The sequence below is a fragment of the Elephas maximus genome, chromosome 19 (genome assembly GCF_024166365.1).
Source record: "Elephas maximus indicus isolate mEleMax1 chromosome 19, mEleMax1 primary haplotype, whole genome shotgun sequence".
NCBI classification, from domain to species: domain Eukaryota; kingdom Metazoa; phylum Chordata; class Mammalia; order Proboscidea; family Elephantidae; genus Elephas; species Elephas maximus.
Genome location: NC_064837.1, coordinates 44,550,568 through 44,578,180, shown reverse-complemented (window position 1 = coordinate 44,578,180; position 27,613 = coordinate 44,550,568). Strand labels below are relative to the sequence as shown.

Genomic DNA, 27,613 nt, shown 5'->3' with positions numbered 1-27,613 from the left:
AGGAAGGCTTGGCTGTACTGCTCAGATTGGGTCACCTTTGGGTCTCTTCCCTTTGTTGCCACACTTGAGGTTTCGTCTCCATACCTCCCCAGCCTCTATATTCTTTCCTTCCACACCACACTGTACAGCTCCACATGGCCAGCTCCCTCTCCAGGAACCTCTTGAGGTTGGAGAGCAAGAATCTGGGGTGGGGGTGGGAGGATGAACCACAGTTGGCCTGGGGCAAACTTGGAATTTGTCTGGGAAGAGCTCTGCTATCCCAGAGCTTCTGTTTTGGCTTCCTCTGGTGCTGCCCAAATGGGCAGGAAGAAAAATGTGTGGGGCTTTCTATTTTTGAGGTGAGTGAATTGAACAAAATATTCATCGGCAATGTTTATTTTCTCTCCACCATCAGTTAATACCTTCCCACTTGGTGTCAACATTAACCTTTTACTTCCTTGCCCGCCCCTAAATCTAGATGACATTTTGCAAGAAAAGAACTTTTGATGACTATCCAGGGTCAATCAGAGCCTTTTTACCGTGCTACCAAATCTCACTGACAGCTATCCAATCGTGTTATAGCGTAGTTAGCTCTTCTGCAAGTTAAATCCTGTGCCCCAAATTAGAGCCACATTCAGTCTAAGCCAGTTGGCACGTACTTAACCATGCAGAATATGGGCATTTTTCCTGTTCCTGATATCAGTGCTATACTAGTTCTGGCTGTTAGCACTTTTCTTCAAAGAGAAAGCAGCAAAGTTTGGTGAAACGAGCATAAACCATCTGAGGAGGAGAGCTGAGTTCTAGTCTTGCTTTGAAGTTGGCAAGTCTCTTTCCTTGTCTCAGCTTCCATTTCTGCATCTATGAAATGAGGGTGACTGTTGAAGATCCTGTCAGACTTGAGAGGCTCACCTCTTTTCTTCCTGCCTCAGCACGTGAATCTGATTTCCTTCACTGGCACTGCTTGTGACAGGTCAGGGTGTGTGAGTGGTCATGTAAGAAGTCTAGTGATCCCCTATCCTCTTTCCTGACTCCAGGTAGGCTAGGAGCATGGTATTAAACATGGATATAAGAGCCCTCCAAAGAAATCAGTAGAAGAGGGACTACTAAGGGAGCTCCTGCTTGTCCCCAATGTTAGTGCAGGAGTTGGGACACATGGGACAGTAGTGCTTGTGTGCCACATGTGTTTAAAAGAACACGTGCATGGGGTCACAGATGCATTCCAGTGCTGTCTTTGCCACTCGGTCCCTCCATACTCTGGCATTTTCTCTGGTGGTGGCATCTGCTCTGCCTCCCCATGCCTGGTCCTGCACCCCTCAGTGGGCCAGTTCCTTGCAGCCCCCACCCCTGCCTGCCGGCTGCCTGCCCACCCGCTCGCCTGCCTGTCTGTCTGGCTGCCCTGCCTTTGGATCACCCTGGCATGGAGCCCTGGGCATTGGGCCAGCTCCTCCTCCCCTGCCAGCCCCGCCCCTTTTCTCAGCTACTGCCCTGCCTGAAGCGTGCCAGGTCCGCCCTGTTAAGTTGTCCAGGACATTTTTTTTTTTCTTCACCTCTCCACCCTCTAGGGACAAGCAGGCGGGATAGGGAGGAAGGCCTAGGCGAGTGGTGATCTTCTGAAAAAGGCAGAGATTGGCACCTGAAGGCTTCTTTTATGCCCTTTAGACTTCTGGCCGGGAGAAACAACTGGCAGAGGGCTGCTTTGGGAGAGCACTCCATGTAGGACCCTCTTGCTGAGGAGTCGGCAGATTCACCCACTTCTGAGGGGCTCTAGTGGCCAGCCTTCCTCCAGTCCTCTTGTAACCTTCATTCCCTTCTTCCATCCTAAACCCAATCTTGGTAGCCTGCTGGACTGTCAGCCCCTTTGCAGGAGCCATGCCTGTCTTATCTCCGTGCCTAGCATGGTCTTGCAGAAATGCAGTATTAGCCACATACATTTTCTAGTAGTCACATTAAAAAAGCAAAAAGAAACAGGTGAAATAGATTTTAAAAATGTGTTTAACCCAATATATCAAAAGATTATAATTTCAGTGTGTAGTCAATATAGTTAATAATGAGATTTTTTGTTGTTTGTTTTTACTGTTAGACAATCTGGAATGTATTTTACACTTATAGCCCATCCCAACTCAGTTGCTAAATTTTTGATTGGCAACAATTGATCTGTATCTAGATATCATAAAACTTGTGGTTGCAAAGTTTAAATTATATAAATAATTAGATAAAATTAAGAATTTGGTTGCGCTAGCCTTAATTCAAGTGCTCAGTAGCCACCTGTGGACAGCTCAGGCCCAGAATATAGTAGGTGCTAAGAAAACATCGGAAACCCTGTTGGCATAGTGGTTAAGAACGACAGCTGCTAACCAAAAGGTCGGCAGTTTGAATCCACCAGGCGCTCCTTGGAAACCCTATGGGGCAATTCGCTTCTGTTCCGTAGGGTTGCTGTGAGTCGGAATTGAATCAGAATTGACTCGATGGCAATGGATTTTTTTTTTTAAGAAAACATCTGGCATGGATGACTCCAGCAGCTGGATTCAAACCTTGAGCAAAGTCCTGGTAATAAACCTTGAGCAAAGTCTTGATGGCTGATTAGAAGTTTTTACCTGTTAGATTGAAAATGGTGTGTTTCTGCAGGTTTGAAGCATCTTTGTTGCATATTTTTTCCAGCATGACTCCTCCCCCTCCCGCAACTGTTTTATAAATGCCATGGACCAATTTCTTGCCAACATTTTGAGAAGATACCTTCAGACTTGACTGAAGACGTGGTCTCACTGGGATAAGGTTAAATGTGTAGATATGTAGGAGAAAGAAAGAAGGGGGTCTTAATTAGGTTGATGGGTGGATTCCAAAGTCTCCATGAACCTCTGAAATCTTGAAATTGTGTGAAAAATGGTTATACTTCCTCTAGGGGAGAGTGTTCTTAACTGTCATTATATTCCCAATGGGAATGAAGTCTCCCAAAAAAAAAAACCAAAAAAACAAAACTATTTATTTAGACCATTAAACCAGTTGCCTTCAAGTTGACTTGAACTCATGGTGACCCCATGTGTGTCAGTAGAACTGTGCTGCATAGGATTTCCAATGGCTGATCACCAGGCCTTTGTTCTCAGGCACCTCTGGGTAGAATCAGCAACCTTTCGGCTAGCGGTTGAGTGGATTAACTAGTTGCACCACAGGTAGACGGGTTGAGCCTGTCTGCAGACACAAGACACTGTAAGTGCCTGGTCAGTAGGGCCAGGCTCCCTTCAGTTTGACCAGAGTTGGACTGATCTTATTCCATGTTTCCAAATGTAAGAAACAGAAGTCCAGAGAATAGAAGGCTTGCCCAGGACCACACAGGGAGCCAGCTAGTGGAACAGAAGCATGGCCTCAGGGAGTGGGTGGAGGTGCGAATCTAATCTGAAGATCCCGGTTGAATCCTAGTTTCCTGCTGGAGAGGAAAGTCCAGGTTTGACTTATGACAGGGGCCTCTGGGGATTGGGGTCACAAGCTGGAGGAGGTTCCAAAGCCTACTGCTGTCGACCTCTTCCCCACCTTCAGCTGGCTGGCCCCGCCCTGGTTTAAAGGAACTCTGAACTCTGGGGAGGGGTGAGGCTATCAGCAGGATTGAAGATGGCACCCTCCCCTCCAGGCATGGTGGTAGAAGAAGAGAAAGGAGCAGATTTATTTAAATTGGAAAAATCCCACAGTTAGCCTCCCTCCCTGAAGTCTAGAGTCCCTCTTCTCCTGTTCTCAGTGTGCACTCTGCCCTTGGGGAGGCCCTGTTCTGAGAAGGGTCCCGTCTTGTGTGCCTGCTCCTCCTTCTACTGAACCCAGGCATACACCTGTTTCCTGCCCCCAGCAAGCTCCTTTCCAGGGCCTGGATTTGTGCTAATAAACCAATAGAAAAACCAGATTAGTTTACATTCATTAATTTGTGATGATTTCAAAACTGGGTGAGCTAGAATAACCTTTTTTTTTTCCTAAATGTTTTTATTATGGAAAAAAATAAACATATATAAAAATAAAGAGGATAATGTAATAAATCTTCCATGTATGTATAACCTAGCTTTAACAATATCTTATATCGGGGTGTGAAGGATCACTTTTATATGGCCTTTCTCACCATGGTCTTATAACTCCCACCAAATGACTGGGTTGGACTTTGCAAATAAGGTGCTTATGGCCCACCCAGGGGATTGGATAGCTTGCTAATAATGCAAATAGAGTGCATGGCACCCTTGTCGGAGTGGGACCATGCAGATAAGGTATTTGGAACCCTAACGAGGGATTGGTTAGTTTTGCCATCCAAATGAGTCATTCCAGAGATGGAAATAGGGGCCTCACTACCACCAAAAAAGAAGAGCTGGGGGCAGATCTTTGGACCCAAGGTCCCTGCGTTGAGAACCTCCTAGACCCAGGAGACAGAGAGAGCTCTAACACTGGAAATGGCGAGAGATGGTGAGAAGCAGCAGCAGAGAAATGGCAGTAAAAGCAGCAGAACTAGGGGATTGGCAGGAGATGACGTGGTGGGCTACCCAGCCCGCAGAGGGAAAAAGCTGAACACATCCAGGCAGGAGGCTTACTGGTGGAATGGGGTACCTCTGGGCACTTGTTGGTGGAGCTAGGCTTGCTGACTCATGAAGCAAGAGAGCTGAGCACCGTTGGGCCGAGGCTTATTGACAGAGTGGGGTGCCTCTGAGCATTTATCGGTGAAGCTGAAGGGCTTTGTAACACTTGCCTGAGCAGGGCAGGGAGAGAGAGAGAGTCCGGAGAGAGACTTGGTTGCAGGCATGGCTGAGAAGAGGCTGTCCTGATGGAAGAATTGTATCCTGAGTCAGTCCTGATCCTAAATTGTAACCTGTTACTTCCGTAATAAAACCCATAATCCTGAGTACTGTCTGTGAGTTACTTGAGGCCATTGCAACAAATTACCTAATCCAGCAGAGAAGTAGAGAGTGCCGTGGGAGGGAAGGCTGGTGTCAAAATTGGTAAAAAGGTTAGACAGAGCAGGTATGTCTTGGGCTGTTGATGTTGATCTCGATTCTCTCTCACCCTTGTGAAGTTAGGGGGTGTTAGACACTGCCACCAGGCCTTTTTTTTTTTTTAATTGTGCTTTAAGTGAAAGTTTACAAATCAAGTCAGTCTCTCACACAAAAACCCACATACACCTTGCTACACACACCCAATTACTCTCCCCCTAATGAGACAGCCTGCTCTCTCCCTCCACTCTCTCTTTCCGTGTCCATTTTGCCAGCTTCTAACCCCCTCCATCCTCTTATCTGCCCTCCAGGAAGGAGATGCCAACATAGTCTCAAGTGTCCACCTGATCCAAGAAGCTCACCCCTCACCAGCATCCCTCTCCAACCCATTGTCCAGCCCAATCCATGTCTGAAGAGTTGGCTTTGGGAATGGTTCCTGTCCTGGGCCAATGGAAGGTCTGGGGGCCATGACCACCAGGGTCCTTCTAGTCTCAGTCAGACCATTAAGTCTGGTCTTATGAGAATTTGGGGTCTGCATCCCACTGCTCTTCTGCTCCCTCAGGGGTTCTCTGTTGTGGTCCCTGTCAGGGCAGTTATCAGTTGTAGCCGGGCACCATCCAGTTCTCCGCCAGGCCATTTTTACATACATCCAATCTGTTTTCATTTTTCCCCCACTCCCTGATTATTTTGAACCAAATCCTAGACATGTCATTTTACCTGTAAATATGTTGGCATGTATTCTAAAATAAAAGAACCTTAAAAATCACAATATGATTAAATAAACCATTAACAATAGTTGCTTAACATCACCAAATACCTAGTTCAGTGTTCAGTATTCCACAGGATGATATTTCACCGAACTATGGATGGCAAAGAATATTGAATATACCATGGACTGCCAAAAGAACGAACAAATCTGTCTTAGAAGAAATACAACCAGAACGCTCCTTAGAAGCAAGGCTGGCGAGACTGCGTCTTACATGCTTTGGGCATGTTGTCAGGAGGTATCAGTCCCTGGAGAAGGACATCATGCTTGGCAGAGTACAGGGTCAGCAGAAAAGAGGAAGACCCTCAACGAGGTGGATTGACACAGTGGCTGCAACAATGAGTTCAAGCATAACAAGGATTGTAAGGATGGCGCAGGACCAGGCAGTGTCTCGTTCTGTTGTGCATAGGGTGGCTATGAGCCGGAACCGACTCGGAGGCAACTAATAACAACAACAGTATTAAAAAAATATGGAAAGATACAATTGGAAGATGAAGTTAATAGTTTAAGGAATAACAGGTGGGGTGTTTGGACTTACTGGAGAGCAACACCCTCATGGCCGGCCCACCGTTCACTATGTGTGGTTGTATGAATTCTTAATATGAATTCATGTAATAATTCTTAAATATTTTTTTTTATAAATTCTTAATAGGAATATTAATGTGCCCTCAAGTCCAACAATACTGTACTTTGGCAAAGCCTTTTTGTCTTTATGCCACCAGTCTAGGTCTCTGAGGCTTCTCTGAACTCTTGAGTGTGAAAAGGATGAGCGAGCTTCCTGCCAAGGAGAACTCCCAACCTTCTCCCCATCCCAGGGTTCAGCTCCTGAATCTCTTTTTTCTGCTTAACCCTCACCTGGGTGCACGAATGATATAGCCACTTTTCTCCTGGAATCTCTCTTGGGCTTGGGGAGAATGGTCCCAGTCCTCGTGGCCTTGAATTATCCTCCTTGGCCCTGTAGTGTTTGGTTGATCCCCAGCGGTAGCTGCTCTTTCTGGTGAGCTACCCCAGCTGCTCTGTGGGTCAGGACAGGCAGAGAGCGCCAGAAACCACAGAGTGTTGGCATCCAAGGAAATAATTACACAGGTATAACCACTGCCTTTATTGCCAGAGGCTGGCAGTTTCATTGAACAGGTTTATCAGCTGTGGGGTTAATAAACCTCTGGGAGTCTCTTTCCTTTGCTGAGTGTTGGGGTTTAGGAGCTCCACACAAAAAGAAAGTGCTTAGAAGATAGCCATTCCCATGGGCAAAAGGCTACTCAACCCTAATGAAAGCTGGCCTAATACAGTGCTGGAGAGGGTCCCCAGGCCAGACCATAACCCTTTAGTTGCAAGATCTTGGAGAAGTAGGTTGTAGGAATTGCGCTCTAGGCAGTGATATTGGCTATTTTCCCACCAGCCTAGAAGTCTTTAATATTTTAACAACTATTACCACCACTCTGGTGCTTAGCAGCTCACTGTCAGCCCTGCCTGCCTGCCTGCCTCTTTTATGCTTGTCTGGACACCTGCAGGCTCCTGGGGACTGGGCTTACTGTATGGTGGGTGCTATCCTTCACATGCCTTATGTTCTGAAAACCAGTTCACCAAGTCTGTTCCAACTCAGTGGTGACTCCATGTGTGTCTGAGTAGGACTGCGCTCTGTAGGGTTTCCCGTGGCTGATTTTTTTGGAAGTAGATTGTCAGCTCTTTCCTCCCAGGTACATCTGGATGGACTGGAACCTCCAATCTTTTGGTTAGCAATTGAGTGCGTTAACCATTTGTACCATTCTGAGGCTCCTTTATCTCTTTGGGCCCTTACACAAACCCTATCAATTTTTCACAGGAGGAAACTGAGTTACAGAGCTAAGGAGTAACCTGTCAGGGTGCTCTTAGCTATAGTCTGCATCTCCCAAGCTTGCTCAGCCCATGCTGGGCCTTCTGTAAATGTTTGTGGAATAAATGAGTTACCCGGGGGTCCTGAGGAGGGGGAATACTGGTTACAGTTCCCAACATTGCCCCATACATATGCTTTGGGTCTGAAAGAAATTAGGTGGCACCACACTTAATAGAAACCAGGCCAAAGACTTAAAAGAAAAAGGTTCTTCATGGACTCTGTTCTTTCATGCCCTCCATGTTGAATTTTAGTCAGGGCAGGGGGCTTTGGAGGCATGGAGGGGCCTGGAGTAGGTTCCTGGCACGGGGTGTGTGGCCCTAGAGGGGTGGGTGAGTCTCTGTTGGGGGTGGGGGTGGGGTGGCCAGGATGTCTTTTTTTCATTCGTTGGGTGGCCCTTCCCGCCTCCTTTCCTGGAACATTCCTGACATTCCAGACATCTGCCTGCCATTGCTTTCAGGATATGGATTAACTTCCCAAGCAGAGATTTGATTTCATCACTGCCACCTAACCCCTAACCCTCCTGAAAAAAAAAAAGCCCCTAAAACTGGGAGTTTAAAGTTGGAGGTGGGAATTTTGACCTTTGACCTTAGGTGATACTAAGGGACCATCTTGAAAGAGCAAGCATCAGACTGGGCTGCACTACAGTTGCTTTAGGCCTTTATTGGCTTGAACTCCCAGAGAACTTCGTCAGCCTAAAGGGTTTGCCTAGGAGAGGTTCTGGGTTTGGGTGACCCCTGTTATCAGTGTTAAAGGAACTCTGGTGGCGCAGTGGTTAAAGCACTCGCTATCCAAAAGGCCCAGGGTTCAAACCCACCAGCCACTCTGCGGGAGAATGATGTAGCAGTCTGCTTCCATAAAGATGTACCGCCTTGGAAGCCCTATGGGGCAGTTCTGTTCTGTCCCATAGGGTTGCTATGAATCAGAATCGAGTCGACAGCATTGGGTTTGGTTTGGTTATCAGTGTTAAGCTAGGTCAGTGTTCTCAATCTTCTAGTGGTGTAGACACCTTTATTCCCCAGTTCTCAACTGTTTGATCTCCATCGTGAGGGTTTCTTTCTGTTCACTTGGTCACCAAATGAGTTGTACAGGAAATCCCTCACCAGGGCAGATGCTGTGGAGTTTCCTCTTGGTCAATAAATTTTGAGTCACAAGAAGGTGACCTGGTGGGATCCAAGGACCTGGAACTAAATTTGTTTTTGATCCTTAACTATTTTGCCCAGCTGTCATCCTAAGTCATGTTTATACACCGACCAATGTAGAAAGTCAAAGAGAAACAAAAGTTCTGTTCAACGTGTGCCCATCTTTCTCCCCTGGTTATTTCATTCCAATTTCCTTAATATATTTCATTGCTAAAGACTCCATAGAATTTTAAAGACTCATAGAATTGGAGAGTAGGGAGGAGTCTTAGATACCCTTTGGTTTTCATTTCACAGCTGGAGACACTGAGGTCAGAGAAAAGTTAGCTGGGTCAGGACAGAGCCAAGATTGAAACATTTATAGTTAAGTTTACCATCCCTTCCCCTGGTCCCTGGGAGCCTGGCAAGACCTGACATGATCCCAATTGCATGTCAGATAGGGAGACTGAGGCTGAAGTTTTAAGTGGCTTAACAGACTAACTCTCCATCAGAGATAGTTTAGGGGCTGGAGCTGGATTTCCATGCCCTCAATCACTAGGTCGCTATGAGTCACAACTGGTTCAAGGACACCTAGCAACAACAACAGTGCCACTGAAAATTGGATGGACCATGTATGTCCCTGGCCTAAAAGTTTGATTGAGGATTTACAAAGACATAAATGATAATTGACCAACACAGATCAAGTTAATTTACATGTTTTAAATCTAGGGATTAGGACATCATTTGGATTTGGGTAGTGAGCCGATTGCCCTGGAGGCAACACTAAAAGCCTTCCTCAGGGAAGATTACGATTCTAAGAGGCATTTTAAAGATGGGAGGGAGAAGTTGGTAGCGGGGGGAGGGTTGGACAGGATGCTAGGTTGTGTGTGTGTTTGTGTTAATCACTCTCACTTTAATATCTTTAAGGTGGAGTTATTATTATACTTTATTTAAGCGCTTATTCCAAGCCCTTTGCTCTAAAGCTCTTTATAAATATTATCTAACATCATCCTCTACCATCTGTGTATAGGTGTTATGGCTGTTTTACGAAGGAGGAAATTAGGCCTCAGAAAAGTTAAATAACATTTTAAGATCTGTGCTTGTAAGTGGAGCATAGGTTTAAGCCCATATCTGCAGGCTTCTTAACTGGTGTACTATCCGACTGTAATTTATTTTCATACATTCCTCTCCTAATAAATTGTCACCGTCTTGAGCCCAGGCATTTTGTTTATTGCTGTGTCCCCAGCACCTAGGACAACATCCACGATGACATAGCCAATAGGTCCCAATTAAATAGTTGATAAATGAATTTACTAGTGTCATATTTAGCTTTGTATTGTCAGTGCTTACTGAATAAAGGAATGAGTGAGAAAGCTAAGCTAATGAGGACAGCAGTGAGACAAAAGCAGTTAGGAATTTTAGAAAATTATGTTACCCAGGTCTCTCAGAGCATCTGATTCCACATTCCTATCTATGGCAGCGTTGTTGAATAATTTTACTCTCTAAGGCAAGTCACCCCTGTCCCACATCTCCATTCCCAGAACGTTACCATTCTTGGCTTCTAAGACTGCTGTTGGTGACCAGAAAGCAGAGTGATAAAGACTGGGAACAAGGATGAGAAACTTTAAGGCTATTAATAATAACAGCAACAAAAACAAACCCATTGCCATTGAGTCGATTCTGACTCATAGTGACCCTATGGGACAGAGTAGAACTGCCCCTTATGGTGTCCTAGGAACACCTGGTAGATTTGAACTGCTGATCTTTTGGTTAGCTGTAGCTCTTAACCACTACGCCACCAGGATTTCCTCAAGGCTGTAGAGCCCTAAAGTATCCAGAGCTTTCTCTAACCCTGTTCTCTGTTTATTTTAGGAGTCGAAAAATTCAGATTCGAAATATTCCACCCCAGCTCCGATGGGAGGTAAGTGTTCGGGAAGAACTCTAAATGGGGTTGGAGAGTGGAGACTGGAAGGTGAGTCTGGATCAGCCTGAGTTGGAGAGATGAGACATTGGAGGTCTTCAGTACTGTGCAACCAGGCTGTGCGAAGATAATAGTGCTGAGGTTGGTTGGGTGTCATCTTCTACCCCAGACTCTCCACCATTGTTAGCCCTTTGGTCTGTCCCTGTGGTGAGAGGCACTAGGGATACAGGAAGGGTGTTCCCAGAGTCCCAAACTTGGTGATGGCATAAGTTGGTTTAGGGACTCAGGTGGCCTAAGTTGCTTCCAAAAGGTCTTTACTGTGGAACTTGAGTATATTCCTGTGAAGATAACCCTTGATTGATGTTGCCATCAGGATTAGTACCCCAGAATGGACAAACTGAGCAGGCCCAACCACCACCTAAGGCTCTGCCTGTGCTGCAGTTCTCCGAGTGAGAGGTGCTCAGTGGCTGGTTTTGTGACAGCTCCTGGGATGCTCAGAGTAACCTTCCTCCTTTCTCTCTGCCCCTGTAGGTACTGGACAGTCTGCTGGCTCAATATGGTACAGTAGAGAACTGCGAGCAAGGTAAGACAGGGAGTGGAGGTGGCGGGCTGGAAGAGTTTGGGGGATCTGCTCTGCTTTCCTGTCAATCTAATTGGAAGACCCAAAGAAGAAAGTCAGGATGTGGTATGGAGGGAGATAAATTGGATGGGGGACCCAGACACCTGATTCTAATTTTGCTGCTCTTCTCTGGAACCAGGTTTCTCTTCTGTTTAATGAGAGGATTGAGCAAAGTCACTCCTTTCCATTGTGGAGTCCCCAGGCTCCTAGGGGTCCAATCAAGGTAGAAATAGAAAGCCCAAGATCTTAGAAATAGTTTAAGAGTGGAAATTATACATTCAGCCTAAATAAGTTGATGAGTAACTTTAAACAGCTTCTTATTTCTTAGTTTTTAGCTGGCGTAAGCAACTGGTCATCTCTTTCTTGTTGGAAATTCTGATTGGCCCCTACATACATGCCTTTGGTCAATTAAAAAAAATAGGGAGAGGGTTTATTACGTAGTTAATACAGTTTGGTGTACAGGCAAAATCTTATAAGAGTGGGCCCACATAAGGGGAAAAAAAAGGAGCTCTAGGTCATAAAAAATTTTGCTATAATTTTTGAGGTTTCTCCATTTTGCTAGAATTACAAGTTCTTTTCAGAGGATTTGAATTTAAATGAAATATGGAGTGATTTTGGTTGGACATAAGATAGAGCTTGGTCTTTGGGTAGACAAAATATTAGTTCCATTTTTGAGATCTTCAATAAATGAATAGATAACTACCTTGCCAAAGATTTAAATGTTCATCTCCAAATTCTTGTGGAAAGGGGCAAGCTTGCCAGTGATTAAAATTGATCAAAATATTCACCTGCCCTAATAAAATCTATTAAGAAAACATTCTGCATCCCACTTTGGAGAGTGGCATCTGGGGTCTTAAATGCTAGCAAGCGGCCATCTAAGATGCATTAATTGGTCTCAACTGACCCGGAGCAAGGATGAATGAAGAACATCAAAGACACAAGGTAACTATGAGCCTAAAAGACAGAAAGGACCACATAAACCAGAGACTACATCAGCCTGAGACCAGAAAAACTAGATGGTGCCTGGCCACAACCGATGAGTGCCCTGACAGGGAGCACAACAGAGAACCCCTGAGGGAGCAGGAGAGCAGTGGAATGCAGACCCCAAATTCTCATAAAAAGACCAGACTTAATGGTCTGACTGAGACTAGAAGGACCCTGGTGGTCACGGCCCCCAGACCTTCTGTTGGCCCAGGACAGGAACCATTCCCAAAGCCAACTCTTCAGACAGGGATTGGACTGGACAATGGGTTGGAGAGGGATGCTGGTGAAGAATGGGCTTCTTGGATCAAGTAGACACATGAGACTATGTTGGTATCTCCTCCCTGGAGGGGAGATGAGAGGGTAGAGGGACCCAGAAGCTGCCCAGATGGACATGAGGAGAGAGAGTGGAGGCAAGGAGAGTGCTGTTTAATTAGGGGGAGAGCAATTAGGAGAGTATAGCAAGGTGTATATAAATTTTTATATGAGAGACTGACTTGATTTGTAAACTTTCACTTAAAGCGCAGTAAAAATTAATTAAAAAAAAAAAAGCAAACACACACAAAAAGAAAAGGATCAGCCCTAGGGTAATGGAGACTTGCCTTGAAGGTGAGGAAAAATAAACATTTATGGACAGTTAACTATATATCAGACATGCTTCTAAACACATGTATTGTTTAATCTTCAGAATCTCATGAGATAGGTATTACTATGATTAAACATTGGTGAGTAGTATTTGGGGTCTTAAAAGCTTGTGAGCAACCATCTGAGATACTCTACTGATCTCACCCCATCCGGAGCAAGGGAGAATGGAGAAAACCAAAGATACAAAGGAGAGATTAGTCCGAATGACTGATAGTCCCCAAGTACTACAGCCTCCACCAGACCGAACCCAGCACAACCAGATGGTGCCTGGCTACCACCACCAACTGCTCTAACAGGGATCACAATAGAGGGCCCCAGACAGAGCTGGAGAAAAATGTAGAATAAAATTCTAACTCACAAAAAAAGACCAGACTTACTAGCCTGACAGAGACTGGAGAAACCCCAAGAATATGGCTCTTGGACACCCTTTTAACTCAGTACTGAAGTCACTCCTGAGGTTCACCCTTCAGCCAAAGATTAGACAGGCCCTTAAAACAAAACAAGACTAAATGGGCACACCGGCTCAGGGACGGGGATGAGAAGGCAGGAGAGGACAGGAAAGCTGGTAACTGGGAACCCAAGGTAGAGAGAAGAGTATTGACGTGTCATGGGCTTGGCAACTAATGTCACAAAACTGTGTGTATTGTTTAATGAGAAACTAGTTTGTAAACCTTCATCTAAAGTACAACAAAAAAAAAAGAAGAAAAAAAATTCACCTGCTCAAAGGTAAAGTGCTGAACCAATCAAACGGGTTCTATCCTGCCCTAATCCTGTAGCTTGTTATAAATGCTAGGATGCAAGTGATTCACTGATAGCCATTGTACAGTGCTGTGCGCAGCTTACACTAACGACTGAATTACTCTTGGACAAATGAAGGGCAAGATGGAGCAGTGGTGTGTGGGAGCCTATGCTGAGCTTCACTGGGAGCCCGAGCAGGAGTCAACACTAGTTTAAATGGATCCAAGGCTCGCCAGGGAGCTAAAACGCACTATGTATCTGCTACGTGGAGAAATCAGGATGGGAAACATTTGATTTGTTGGACATTGGGCAGAGTTTTCAAATCTGCTCAAATGTCGCTTTCTCAGCAAGGTGCACTTTGTCCTCCCTATTTAAAATTACTCTCACCCCTCCCTCCCACCAATTTTTCTTCATAGCACCCATGACCTTCTAATTTTCTTTATAATTTGCCTATTTATTATGTTTATTCGTTTCTTCTCTTAATAGAATGTAAGCCTCATGAAGACAGTGGTGTTGGTTCATTCACTGTTGTATTTCCAGTCACAAAAATACTGATGAATGCCAGGGGGCTCAAGCTCAGCAATTTGCACTGAGATTTTGTGGCCAAGTGCCTTTTCCTCAGTGTTGTGGCAACAGAAGCTTGTTTTTTGTCAGTGCGTCCCACCCAAGGGTTGACCAGGCCCGGAGATCCAAATTCACGAGACCCTGATGCATAAGACAGAAGGTTAATTTCATTAATTTAGAGTAAGAGATACGTGTCCAGATTGCCTCATTGTTAGCTGGCCAACATATTCTCCTCCCTGTAGGAAAGAGTATGTGGGGAATCCAGTTGAAAATCAAAAGGTTGCTCATAATCACAGCCAGCAGCTTTGGTGGAATCAATGGCAGGTGTTATGAAATTATGATGGCCCAATATGTCTGTCTCCATGGCTGTGATGTTTGGAATATGCATGTCAGGAAATCCTTTTCCCTGAAAAGGTTTAGATATACTTACGCAGACATAATCCTTGTTTGGGTATTTTTTCCCCCTCCAAACTCCACAACAGCCACTCTCCTGACAGCCCATTTTTTAGGTCATAATACACTTACATACACTTCTGTGGTTGCATTCCTTGAGGGTACACTATTGCTGTCAAGTCGATTTTGACTGATAGCAACACTATAGGACAGAGTAGAGCTGCCCCATAGGGTTTCCAAGCAGCAGAATTCAAACTGCCGACTTTTTGGTTCGTAGCCAAGCTTTTAACCACTGCGCCACCAGGGCTCCGAGGATACACTAGTCCCCTAGAATAGATTTGGGTGTTCCCCAAGTCTCTCCAGCCATATCTACCCAAACTATTTCTTGGGGTGTTTACCTCTACAGATTGTTAATCTCAGCTAGTGTTTGTTGATTTTTAACTAGTTTAACTTTCCAACGGTAAGTTTATCTCCCAGGTAGGGGACAGAACTGGTGATATGGTGACCACACCCTTTTGTATATCCAGCTCTTTAGAGAGCTAGGTGGGAAAATGCAAAGAAAACAAGGAAAGGAAAATAAAAGAAGGTTAACTTGACTTTTCCAGTAGCTCTGGTGAAAGGGACCCAAAAGGGAAATGTTGAGTCTTTTCATTCAAGCATTTTGAAAACTCTTGGATAGTTTGCTAGATGCCTTCTTGACCTGACAGCATAGAAAACTGAGGTTGGAAATGAAAGCTTTAAAACTCCTTGCAGGAGTCATCGGTAGGGCCTCTAGGTTTCACTGCTGTATCTAACCCTGGCCTCTGTTTTGCTTCCCAGTGAACACCGAGAGCGAGACAGCAGTGGTGAATGTCACCTATTCCAACCGCGAGCAGACCAGGCAGTGAGTGAGCTGGAAAGTGGGGCTGTGAGGGTTCTGTGTAGGGTGTTGGGGAGGGGCACAGCCTGGTCTCTGATACTGGCGCAGCCAACACCCAGACCCCCTCATAAAAGGTGTTTTCAGGGTGTGTGTCTCCTTGTCCTTTGGTCTAGTGATTTCAAAGGTCCAGAAACTTATCAGGATTGATAGCAACTCCATTGAAGGGAGGGACCCAAAGACCTCCCAAGGGAAGGTGGGAAATCCTGTGTGGAGAAAAGATTGACTTCTGATAGGTCTCTGGTTGCCCAGGGACTGCAGGATTCTTTGCTGTGTTGATGGCGCCATCTAGTGATGATGAGAGGAAACCACAGGAATAAAAAAGGATTTGCTAATGTCCCCATAGGGGAGCAGACATTTTATTCCACTGATCATCATGCCTGTATTTTATGCTTGCATGGGGTCCTCTCAGTGCCATCTCAGCCTCTATTCTAACTCCTTAGCCCTTTAGTTGAACAGTTACACTTTTCATCCGCTAGTACAGACACTCTGTATATTTCAAGCATTTATTCATATACAATCCCATTTTAGGCCTTTTCCCACATTTTGCCTTTGATGGTGTTCTTGCTTTTATCCCCCCAACGTGCTGCCTCTATTCCTCCTGTTAACATCAATCTAGTGATACTTTATATCTCACCACTTCAAATCCCTACCATTTTCTGGTAGATATCTCCTGGGCTCAGAATTTTCTGGAGGTTTCTACTGCCCCTTGTGGCCAGTCTAGGCTCCTTTGCCTGGCTTTGAAAATCATATCAACGCTCGCTCATTGCCCACTACCTGCTGGTGTGTTGTGCGTGGATGGTGGCTTGTCCCCTCCCATCAATCTCATTCAGCCTCTTTGTAGCCACCCCTGGTAATACTTAAACTCATTACTTCCTTTCATATATCAGTTGTATTTGAACTTCACATGACTCCTGTAAGATAGGCAGTAGTTTTGTTTTGCAAAAATTGACAAGTTGATCCTAAAATTCAATAGAAATGCAAGGGACCTAGAAGAGCCAAACAATCTTGAAAAAGAACAGTAGAGTTAGAGAACTTAAATTTCCTGATTTTAAAACTTATTTCAAAGCTACGGTAATCAAGAGAGTGTGGTGCTGGTATAAAGACAGACATAAAACCGATAGACTAGAACTGAGGGTCCAGAAATAAGCATATTTTTTACATTTTTATGGCCCACTGATTTTTGACAAACATGCTAAGAAAATCTAGTGGGAAAGAGTCTTCGATAAATGGTACCGGGACAATTTGATATCCATGTGCAAAAAGAAGAATTTAGACGCCTACCTTATGCCCACCCAGACCCAGTGCCGTCGAGTCGATTCCGACTCATAGCGACCCTGTAGGACAGAGTAAGAACTGCCCTATAGAGTTTCCAAGGAGCGCCTGGTGGATTCACACTGCCAACCCTTTGGTTAGCTGCCAAAGCACTTAATAGCACTTAACAGCTACGCCAGCCCCAACCTTATATGAGACACAAAAAATAGTTCAAAGTGAATCACAGACCTAAATGCAAGAGCTGTACAATAGGCAGGGCAGGTATGGATTTCCTGCTTTACAGATGATGAAACTTGGCTCTAGACTTAGAGTGGTTGTCAGTCACCCAGCTCACATAACTGAGCCGTGGAACCAAGGTTCAATACTGGTGTCCTTTGTCCCACATTTCATTAGGGTATGCTCCACCCAAAAACCAAACCCACTGCCGTCAAGTTGATTCCGACTCATAGTGACCCTATAGGACAGAATAGAACCAACCCATAGAGTTTTCCAAGGAGTGCCTGGCGGATTTGAACTGCCAACCTCTTGGTTAGCAGCTGTAGCACTTAACCACTATGCCACCAGTGTTTCCTAGGGTATGCTAGGGCAGGGTTTTATTAACTCTTTCAATTGTATTTCTGTTCTCTGTTTCATTTAATTCTGCTTTAATTTTTATTATTTGATTTTTTCTGGTGCCTGAGGTCTTCTTTTGCTGCTCTCTTTCTATTTGTTCAAGTTGTAGGGATAATTCTTTGATTTTTGGCCCTTCTTTTTGGATGTGTGCACTCATTGCTATAAATTGACCTCCTAACACTGCTTTTGCTGTGTCCCAAAGGTTCTGGAAGTGTTTTCATATACTCATTTGATTTCTATAAATGTCTTTGTTCTGTCCTTAATATAACCCAGTAGTTTTTGCACAAGGTGTTGTTCAGTTTCCATGTGTTTGGTTCTTTTTTTCCTTGCTTTTTCTGTTATTGATTTCTATTTTATGGCTTTATGGTCAGAAAAGATGCTTTGTAATATTTGGATGTTTTGGAGCCTATTACGGCAGCTTTATGATCTAACATGTGGTCTATTCTGGAGAATGTTTCCGTGTGTGTTGGAAAAGAAAGTATACGTGGCTGCTGTTGGGTGGAGTGTTCTGTATATGCCTGTGAGGTCAGGTTGGTTAATTGTGGCATTTAGATCTTCCGTGTCTTTATTGAGCTGCTTTCTGGATGTTCTGTGTCCTTCACTGAAAGTGGTGTGTTGGAGTCTCCTGCTATAATTGTGAAGCTATCTACCTCTCTTTTCAACGCTGTTAGAGTTTGTTTTATGTATTTTGGAGCCCTGTTTTTGGGTGTGTAAATATTTATTATGGCTATATCTTCCTGGTTTATTGACCCTTTAATCATTACATAGTGTTCTTCCTTATCCTTTGTGGTCGATTTTACTGTAAAGCTTGTTTTGTTTGCTTGATATATATTTTCCGTCCTTTGAGTTTTACTTTTGTGTCTTTAAGTCTAAGGTGTGTCTCTTGTAGGCAGCATATAGACGGATCATGTTGTTTTATCCATTCTGCCGCTCTCTGTTCCTTTATTGGTGCATTTAGTCCATTTATATTCAGTGTAATTATTGACAGGTATGAGTTCAGTGCTGTCGTTTTGATGTCTTTTTTTGTGTGTGTTGTTGACAGTTTCTTTTTTCCATTTAATTTTCTGTGCTGAGTAGTTTTTCTTTATGTATTGTCCTTTTCTCTTTTTCATTGTTGTTGCTTTTGTATTTGCTGAGTCTGTATTTTTTATTTTGATGCATAGGATTGTTAGTTTCCTTTGTGGTTACCTTAATATTTACCCCTGTTTTTCTAAGTTTAAAGCAAAATTTTATTTCTTTGTATCACCTTGACTTCCTCTCCATATGAAAGATCTATGACTACATTTTTTTAGTCCCACTTTTTTGATGTAATATTGTCAGATTTTACATAGTGACGTCTCTGTTTCCCCGTTTGGAGCATTTTGGCTTTGTTTTATTTTTGTGATTTCCCTATCTGGGTTGATACCTGGTTGCTCTGTCCTGTGTTGTAGTCTTGGGTTGTTACCTGATGTTACTGATTTTCTAACTGAAGGACTCCCTTTAGTATTTCTTGTAGTTTTGGTTTGGTTTTTCCAAATTCTCTAAACTTCTGTTTATCTGGAAATGCCTTAATTTTGCCTTCATATTTGAGAGACAGTTTTGCTGGATATATAATTGTTGGCTAGCAGTTTTTTCCTTCAAGGCTATATATATGTTATCCCATTCCCTTCTTGCCTGAATGGTTTCTGCTGAGTAGTCCGAGCTTATTCTTATTGGCTCTCCTTTGTAGGTGACTTTTCGTTTATCCCTAGCCGCTCTTAAAATTCTGTCTTTATTTTTGGTTTTGGCAAGTTTGATTATAATGTGTCTTGGTGACTTTCTTTTGGAGTCTGCCTTGTGTGGGGCTCGATGAGCATCTTGGATAGATATCTTCTGATCTTTCACAATATCAGGGAAGTTTTCTGCCAACAAATCTTCAACAATTCTGTCTGTATTTTCTGTTGTACCCCGCATTCTGGTACTCCAGTCACTTGTAGGTTATTCCTCTTGATAGTCCCACATATTTTTCTAAGGTGTCGTCATTTTTTAAATTTTTTTAATCTGATTTTCCCTCAAATGTGTTGGTGTCAAGTGCTTTATCTTCAGTCTCACTAATTTTGACTTCCATTGCCTTAATTCTGCTCCTGTGGCTTTCTATTGAGTTGTCTCATTCTGAAATTTTACTGTTAATCTTCTGAATTCTGTTTGCTGTCTCTCTATGGATTTTTGCAGCCTATTAAATTTGTCCTTATGCTCTTCTCCAATCTTCTTAAGTTCCTCTGATGCTAAGGCCGTGCATTCCTTGGCTTGTTCTACCTTTTGCCTGAACTCCTTCCGGATGTCTTGAGGAGTTCTGTATATTAATCTTTTGTATTCTACCTTTGGTGGTTCCAGGAAGTTCTCTTCATCTGGAAGATTTCTTGATTATTTGTTTTGGGAGCATGCTGAAGCCATCATGGTCTGCCTCTTTATATAATTTGATACTGACTGTTGTCTCCAAGCCATCAATAATTTATTGTATTTATTTATTTTATGTTTTCTTACTGTGTCTTAGCTTCTTGTTTTGTTTTGATATGCCCAAATAGGCTGCTCGAATGAGCTAGTTTCATTATTGGTGCCTTCGAAGCTCTAATGTCCTGTCACCAGGTGGGTAGAACGGTTACTAGGTATGAGCTCAGGAGGTCATTTACTATTCTTGTATGGATTCAGCTCAGGTGTCCAGGTAGTCAGTCACCAAGCGTGTGATGCAGGTTCTCACCTACAGGCTTAGAAGAGTGGGGTGATTGGTATCGGCACAAGTATCTAGTTGCATCAGGGGATCATTTGCTGAGCAAGACGGGAGTGACAACCGCCTCTGAGTGTCTGTGAAGAAAGTGTGCCCTTATTCTCTGGAGTGCCTGGCCGGGTGGGTTTTGCAGCTGGATTATGGGCACCCAGTGCTGTTGGCTGTAAGGACTGGGAGGCACCACTTGTCCTTGGACTCCTGTTGAGGGTGGCTGGGTGGCATGGGTGAAACCACCAGTCCTCAGGCCCCTTATGTGGGTAGGTGAGGACCCTGCTCAATAGGCAGAGTGGCGTCAAACATCAGGAACTTGCGTCTCCACCATATAGCTGAAACAGTTGAAGTTAGACTTCAGGTATATACCCTGTTGTACTGTGGTAATGAGGGCCTGCACTGTCGAAGTGGGTCCACATAGGTCTATGCAGGGGTGAAAGACGGTCAAAGTCCATGGACTGCTTATGCCTATGCCTAGGCAAAGGAGCTGTTTCTGCCCTGAGTTCCCAGCTTACAGGAGCTGGCAGATTATTTTATTCCCCGTTTGCTAATTTGTTTGTTCTCCAGGGCTGATAAGATGGCTCAGGGTGCTCAGCAGGTCTTACTTCCAGCCCAGGGAAAGCGAATATCACTGAAGTTGGCTTGGGACCTGGGGTAGAGTGGGGAAGGGTCAGTTAAATGGGAGAGAGTTTTTTCCAAAGGGCTGTTTTTTGGTCCACCAGATAGATTAGATGCAAGTACTTATCTTATGCCTAAAGAGCTCCTTTTCGCTGACACTGGAGGCGTGAGTGAACCACTTGGTCTCTCTTGATGTGGAAAATGCACCCTGAATGCCACTGCTTGTCTCACTGAGCTTGCTCCAGCAGCTCCAGTCTGTAAGGTGCTGGTTCCTGCTGGGTTAGGTCTGGCGACTCCTCGCTGCTTCTGAACTATCTCTCCTTCCCCTGCCGCTCAGGTCCAATTCCTCAACTTTGCTTTTGATGTTCAGGGCTCCTAGATTGACATATATAATTGAGTCACTTGTTTTTTCAGGTCCTTGTTGTAAGAGGGACCACTGGAAGCATCTGACTACTCCGCCATCTTCTAGGGCAGGGGTGACATTTGGATTCTATGTGCATAGATTTCGACCTTCTTTGACTTAGTTTAATTATCTATAATATTGTGAATTTGTAGTAGTTAGTGCTTGGTCTCCTCACCCTTTCTTAAGATTCCCCAATCCAGAAAGTCTGTGTGACCACTTTTTCGAGCTATTTCAGATGTGTGGTAGCTTAGACATGGGAGATGCTTGAGATCTATGCCTGGGTCTTCCTTTTAGACAGGGAGGACTGTATGTTCCCGCTTGGATCAGAAGCCTGCTTTTCTGATAATCTATGTGGAAGGCCTTTGTTAACCATAAAGCCCCAACCAAATATTAAAAAAAAAAAACAAAGCATTGCAATCAAGTAGATTCTGACTCATGGTGACCCTACAGGACAGAGTAGAACTACCCAATAGGTTTTCCAAGGAGTAGCTGGTAGATTTGAACTGCCAACCTTTTGGTTAGTAGCTGTAGCCTTTCACCGCTACACCTCCAGGGGTCCAGCCAAACGTTAGGCATCACAGTGTAATAACGTATTTATTTTTCCTTTTGGTTTTTTATGCCACTTAGACTAGAAGATTCCCTGAGGTGACATGGTGGTTATCTCTCTTTCTTTAGTGTGTTCCACACTGTACCCCAGTCGAATGGCTTGCACATGGAAGGTATTTTGTGTCATTAGGATGGATTAGAGTGATCTGTGTATTCCTCTGTCCCCAGAGCCATCATGAAGCTGAATGGCCACCAGCTGGAGAACCACGCCTTGAAGGTCTCTTACATTCCTGATGAGCAGGTAGCACAGGGTCCTGAGAATGGGCGCCGAGGAGGCTTTGGCTCCCGGGGTCAGCCCCGGCAAGGCTCACCTGTGGCAGCAGGGGCCCCAGCCAAGCAGCAACAAGTGGACATCCCCTTGCGGCTCCTGGTGCCCACCCAGTATGTAGGCGCTATCATTGGCAAGGAGGGTGCCACCATCCGCAACATCACAAAACAGACCCAGTCCAAGTGAGTCTTCCCCTGCTGAGGAATGGAAACTGGGTGCTAGAGAACAGTGGCTGGTACTGGGGAGGCAAGGTACCTCCTGGGGATACTCCAAGGGCTGTCAACATTGACCTCTTAGGAACTGTTGCTTGAAACTTGTTCTCTTCTCTTCTCATTCAGGGGTCACTGATTTTAATCCCATCCTCCCTGTGTTAGGGCAGGCCGGTGGGGAGGTAGAATGGGCCTGGGGTGCACCATTTGGTGACATTGGCTGGGCCCAGGTACTACCGTTAGCAAAAAAGTGTTCTATTATTTCTCAGCCTTACCAGGCAAACACAGTGTAGGTGAGTCAGCCCATCTTAACACTGTGATTTCATGACCGTTTCTTGGTGGCAACAGGGCTGGCCAATTATTCGTTTTCTCTAACCTTTATAACTGAGTAGTTTCATGGATTAGTGTAACCAATTAATATAGCTGTTAGCACAGTGAAAAAGAACAGGTCACGCAAGTTTTACTTTTAGTTCGGGATGGTATATCTTCCTTTCCTTCACATTTGTGTCAGTGGGAACATACAGGATACAAGGGGAGTTGCAGCCCTGGAGCTGTGGGCTGGTCATCCCCACCGTTAGATTCATGTGGTACCTGCAGGACTGAGTTCTCATTCCCAGCCACCTCCTGCTTGAGAAATTGCAGATCTGAGACAGAATCCAGGATAGCAAAAATGGTCCTATTTCACTGCCCTTTTCTCTGACTTCCTGATTCTGTACTTAATGGGCCTCGTTCCAAGGAGAGCAGATTCTGTGCCTTCAGTTGAGGAGAGGTGGGGGAGCCAGAAGACCTGAGTTGCACTGGGAATCACTGACAAGCTTTTTCCTGTGGTCCTTAGGATAGACGTACACAGGAAGGAGAATGCAGGTGCGGCAGAGAAGGCCATCAGCGTCCACTCGACCCCTGAGGGCTGCTCCTCCGCCTGTAAGATGATCTTAGAGATTATGCATAAAGAGGCAAAGGACACCAAAACGTAAGATTTCGTCTGTTCTTGGAACTTCAGGGACTACAAAGTGCCCCCTCCCACTTTTTAATAGCAATAATACAGAGACATAGTTAAAAATTACACAAAAGGAGCCAAGCTGAAAAAATAAAATCTTCCTTCTTACTCCCCGTGTAACACCCTGTATACCATCCTGAAAATTCTGTACATGTGCAAGGATGTGTATGTAGGTGTGTGCGTTAGGAGCATACCGAACGTGCTGTTCTTTCATTTGCTTTTTCATTTTCTGTGTCAGTACTTAATAACATATTTCATTCTCTGTGTAGCTGCGTGGAATTCCATGGTATGGTTAGCCATAGTCATTTAGCCAATCCCCTGTTTCTTGGTGGGTGTTTGGATTGTTTTAAAGTTTTCCTTATTGTGAAACAAAGTTGTGAGGAATCTACCCACACACACATGTTCCGACCCTATAGGACAGAGTAGAACTGGCCCATATTTTTACAGCCATATGGTCTTATCTTATTTTTACAGCCTTATTGTCTTTTTACAGCCTTATTGGGGTATAATTGACAAGGCATAAACTACACACATTTTTAAAATATAACGTTTGATTTTTTTAAGAGTTTATTTTATTTGTGTTGTTCTTGTTGAGAATATTCACAGCAGAACATACAGCAACTCAGCGATTTCTGCGTGTACAATCAGTGGCATTGATTACATTCTTCAAGTTGTGCAGCCATCCTCGCCCACCTTTTCCAAATTATTTCTCCCCCGTTAACATAAACTTCCCCCTAAGTTTCATATCTAATCTTTCTAGTTTCTCTTGTCAATCTGATCTCATATAATTAGTTCTTAAAACAGCACAGTGCTCAGGGCAGACGTTCTTTACTAAACTAAATTATTATTTGATTTAAAGAAGTTTTCAGGGGATATTTTTGGTTTAAGGTTTAAAAATTACCTTAGGGCAATAGTTGGAAGGTTCACCCAGCCTCCGTGGCTCCAGGAAGCCTGGATTCCATGCAAATTTGAAGTTCTGTTCTGCATTTCCCCCTTTTGATCAGGATTCTTCTATAGAATCTTTCATCAATATGTTCAGTAATGGTAGCTGGGCACCTGATACCTTTTATACGTATATAACTGTGAAAATACCATGATTAAGATAATGATTAAGACTCATTACTCCCACAGCATGGTGAACATAATTATTGTCACTGAATTGTACATGTAAAAATATTGCAATGGCAAACGTTACATATATTTTTACCATGATAAAAAAAATTATTACCTTCAAAAGTTCCCTTATTTCCCTTTGTCGGCTAATCCACTGTTCCTTTCCCACCGCACTATTCCTAAGCAACCACTCATTTGATTTTTGTAATCTTTTTAACACTTTCTTTTGTCCTGTGGCTTATCCTGAAAACCCCAAGTCTGGGATGGCATGACGGTTGGTCTCAGTGTTGCCCTAACACTTAAGAAGTTCTTATCTCTCTGCTTCTTGTCCTGTCTTTTTAAGGGCTGATGAGGTTCCCCTGAAGATCTTGGCCCATAATAACTTTGTGGGGCGTCTCATTGGCAAGGAAGGTCGTAACCTGAAGAAGGTGGAGCAGGACACAGAGACGAAAATCACCATCTCCTCGTAAGGCTTTCTCTGTTTCCATGCATACAAGTGGGATGCGTGCAGACCCGTAGGGCTGGGGTTGGCAGCATTCCATTATTGAGCCTTAACACTTGCCCCCTTAAATTGAATGTACTTTCTGTCTATTGAAGAGAATAATCAAAGAAGTTGGCAAATCAAAGAAAAATATACATTTTTCTTACGTATATAGAAGGGCTGGAGCTGGCCCACCACCATTGCCTTGTGTGTGTCGGGGGGGTAGTTGTTAGGGTGCTGCCTGTTGTTGGAATTCTGAGTTCTCTTCCCTCCCCATTTTATAGTTTCTTCTCTTTCTCTGTATCTCAAGGAAAGAGCTTGTAGGAAAGAGCTGGGACTCGGGGGTTTCAGGCCTCTCTGCCACGATAAGAAGCAGATCTTTGAGAATCATAAAAAAGGACATGAGAATTTGGTCCTTTGCTGAGAAGAGTGTATGCCTTCATCTATGTGGTGGGCTGCCTCTCCGGGAATAATGGAAATTAAGGGAGTGAGTTAGCCCCTTTGCAAGAACTGTGTCTCTTCATTTCATCAGAGACTTATCCGTGGGGAAAGTAACTGCTGTGGTCCAAAATGGTGGGGAAAATGGGTTACCTGGAGCCACTGGGGAAACTTCGTCCTGAGCCTCCTTCCTGCTTGACCAGTGATGAAAACCTGTCTGTGATGGGGTTCATTGAAAATTAAGGGTTTTCGGTTGGGTAGTCTTATCTCCCTCCACCTTACCCCCTGCCCCCAGTAACAAACTGGGAACCCAAAGGCCAGAGACAAGAGAGCTATTTGCCAGAAGGTAAACAGCCCCCAAATTGAGTTGTGCTATGGTAGGTTCTTGTCCTCAGCCCAGGCTTAGTCCTGGCTGTCAGGGGAAGACTGACTGCTCTTCTCTGCCTGCCCAGGTTGCAGGACCTCACCCTATATAACCCTGAGAGGACTATCACTGTGAAGGGGGCCATTGAGAACTGCTGCAGGGCCGAGCAGGAAATCATGAAGAAAGTTCGAGAGGCCTATGAAAATGATGTGGCTGCCATGAGTGTAAGTATTGTGTGGTACTGAGGAGATGGCACCTCTACTCAAACTTCCCTGAATCTCAGGGCTTTGGGTTTTCCTTCAGTTTGAAGGCTGAGGGCTGAAGGCTTCCATTTCCACAGACAAGTGGAAGTGGGTGGGCAACGTGACGGACGTGCATGCTGTGTGTGCTATGTAGCCTTGGGGAACATGCTGGACACAGTTGATTCTCATTATTCACAGATTCTGTATTTACAAATTGGCTTACTTACTGAAATTTATTTGTAAACTCAAATACATGTGTTGCTTTCATGGGCATTCACAGGCATGCAGAGAATGGCAAAAAATTTGAGTTGCTTGACGCACATGCTCTTAGCTAAGGTTTAACAAGGCGACATGGTGCCTTCATGTTTCAGCTTGCATACTGTAAACAAGTGTCCTTTTTGCACTCGTCTAGTGCTACATTTTTCACATTTTTGTGCTTCTCTTTGGTGATTTCATCATAGTGCTGAAGTGCTGTCTAGTTTTCCTAAGCTCGAGAAGTGCATCATGTGCCCTACAGAGAGAATGCAAGCGTTAGACTAGCTCCGTTCAGGCATGAATGGCTTTGGACGTGAGTTCAATGCTAATGAATCAACGATATATATTAAATAAGAAATACAGATAAAACAAGATAATGGGTCGATTGGTTGACAAAAATGTTGTGATGAGAGTCTTGCAGGAACCTAACTGTGTTTCCCTTAGGAGTGATGGTTCATTATCTCTTAATTCGGTGTTCGCTGTGACTCTATAGAACAGAGCTACTGTGAATAATGAGAGTCAACTGTACTTTTGGACCTCAATTCATCAGAAACAGACTTTTAAATTTTATTTAAGGAATAGGCTTTCTTCATCTGAGCGTCACAGATTCTTGTGATGAGAGCGAGGGGCCAAGCTTGGGCGTCTGAGGCCTGCGTTGTTCCTATAATTATGTGTAAAGTTTGTGCTTCTGTGTTCTTTAATGGGGAGAAGGGTCTGTAAGTTTTAAAGGCAGGGAGAAGTGGGGTACACAACCAAAAAGGTTAAGAACCACTGAGTCCCAGAAGTCAAATGGGGATCTGTCCCTGCCTCTTCTTCCAACCACAAGAATGTTACGATACAGGGTTATGATTCTATCGTTGTCTCTATCAAAGTCGAGTAAACAGTCAGAGACGAAGGATTTCTAAGGGTACAAAACTGTGATTGGCTGTTCTGGTTGGAGTTATTCATTCTTAGCCCAGTGAGAATACCTCATCACTTAGTACTTCACACAGTAAGTGTGCATGTGAGTGTTTGTGTGACAACCACAAAGTCAGGTAGGTTTTTATGCAAAAACACGTAGTTGTCCTGCTTTTGGCCCACTCTCCCTGAGGGTGCTTGCCCTCCTGGTTCAGCCAGGGCCACATGCCAACGAGGGATGGCCAGGCTCTGTCAGGTGAGCTGACCTGTTCCTCCTCTTTTTCCTCAGCTGCAGTCTCACCTGATCCCTGGCCTGAACCTGGCTGCTGTGGGCCTTTTCCCAGCCTCATCCAGTGCGGTCCCACCACCACCCAGCAGCGTCACTGGTGCCGCCCCCTATAGCTCCTTTATGGTAGGTGGAAAGTCTTATTACAGGGGACGCCTAGGACCATCTATGGTCTGTCTTAATGTGTCCAACTCCCTGTGGGAGTCTGATGCATGGCAAGTTTGCAGGGACAGGGAAGGGGAGGCCTGAGGAGTCACCCCTCCCCTGCATTGCTCCTACCCACTGGCACTGATTCTTCAGAATGCCAACCCTGGGAAGGGCGGGGGGCAGCCCAGGGTGCTGGCCTGGATGCT

At 44.5% G+C, this 27,613-nt stretch overlaps 1 protein-coding gene across 3 annotated transcripts in view; it reads left to right on the top strand.

Moving 5' to 3' along the window:
* The window catches only part of IGF2BP1 (insulin like growth factor 2 mRNA binding protein 1), a 54,212-nt gene that overhangs the window by 15,160 nt on the left and 11,439 nt on the right, over positions 1 to 27,613 (top strand). For 2 of the 3 annotated variants that reach the window (XM_049861155.1, XM_049861154.1), the window contains exons 3-10: positions 10,558 to 10,606; positions 11,138 to 11,189; positions 15,366 to 15,429; positions 21,879 to 22,160; positions 23,023 to 23,157; positions 24,641 to 24,763; positions 25,669 to 25,804; positions 27,264 to 27,386. In XM_049861155.1, the coding sequence (XP_049717112.1) occupies positions 10,558 to 10,606; positions 11,138 to 11,189; positions 15,366 to 15,429; positions 21,879 to 22,160; positions 23,023 to 23,157; positions 24,641 to 24,763; positions 25,669 to 25,804; positions 27,264 to 27,386 (964 nt within the window). The remainder of the gene's footprint in view (positions 1 to 10,557; positions 10,607 to 11,137; positions 11,190 to 15,365; positions 15,430 to 21,878; positions 22,161 to 23,022; positions 23,158 to 24,640; positions 24,764 to 25,668; positions 25,805 to 27,263; positions 27,387 to 27,613) is intronic. The other variant, XM_049861156.1, reaches the window with a different exon arrangement.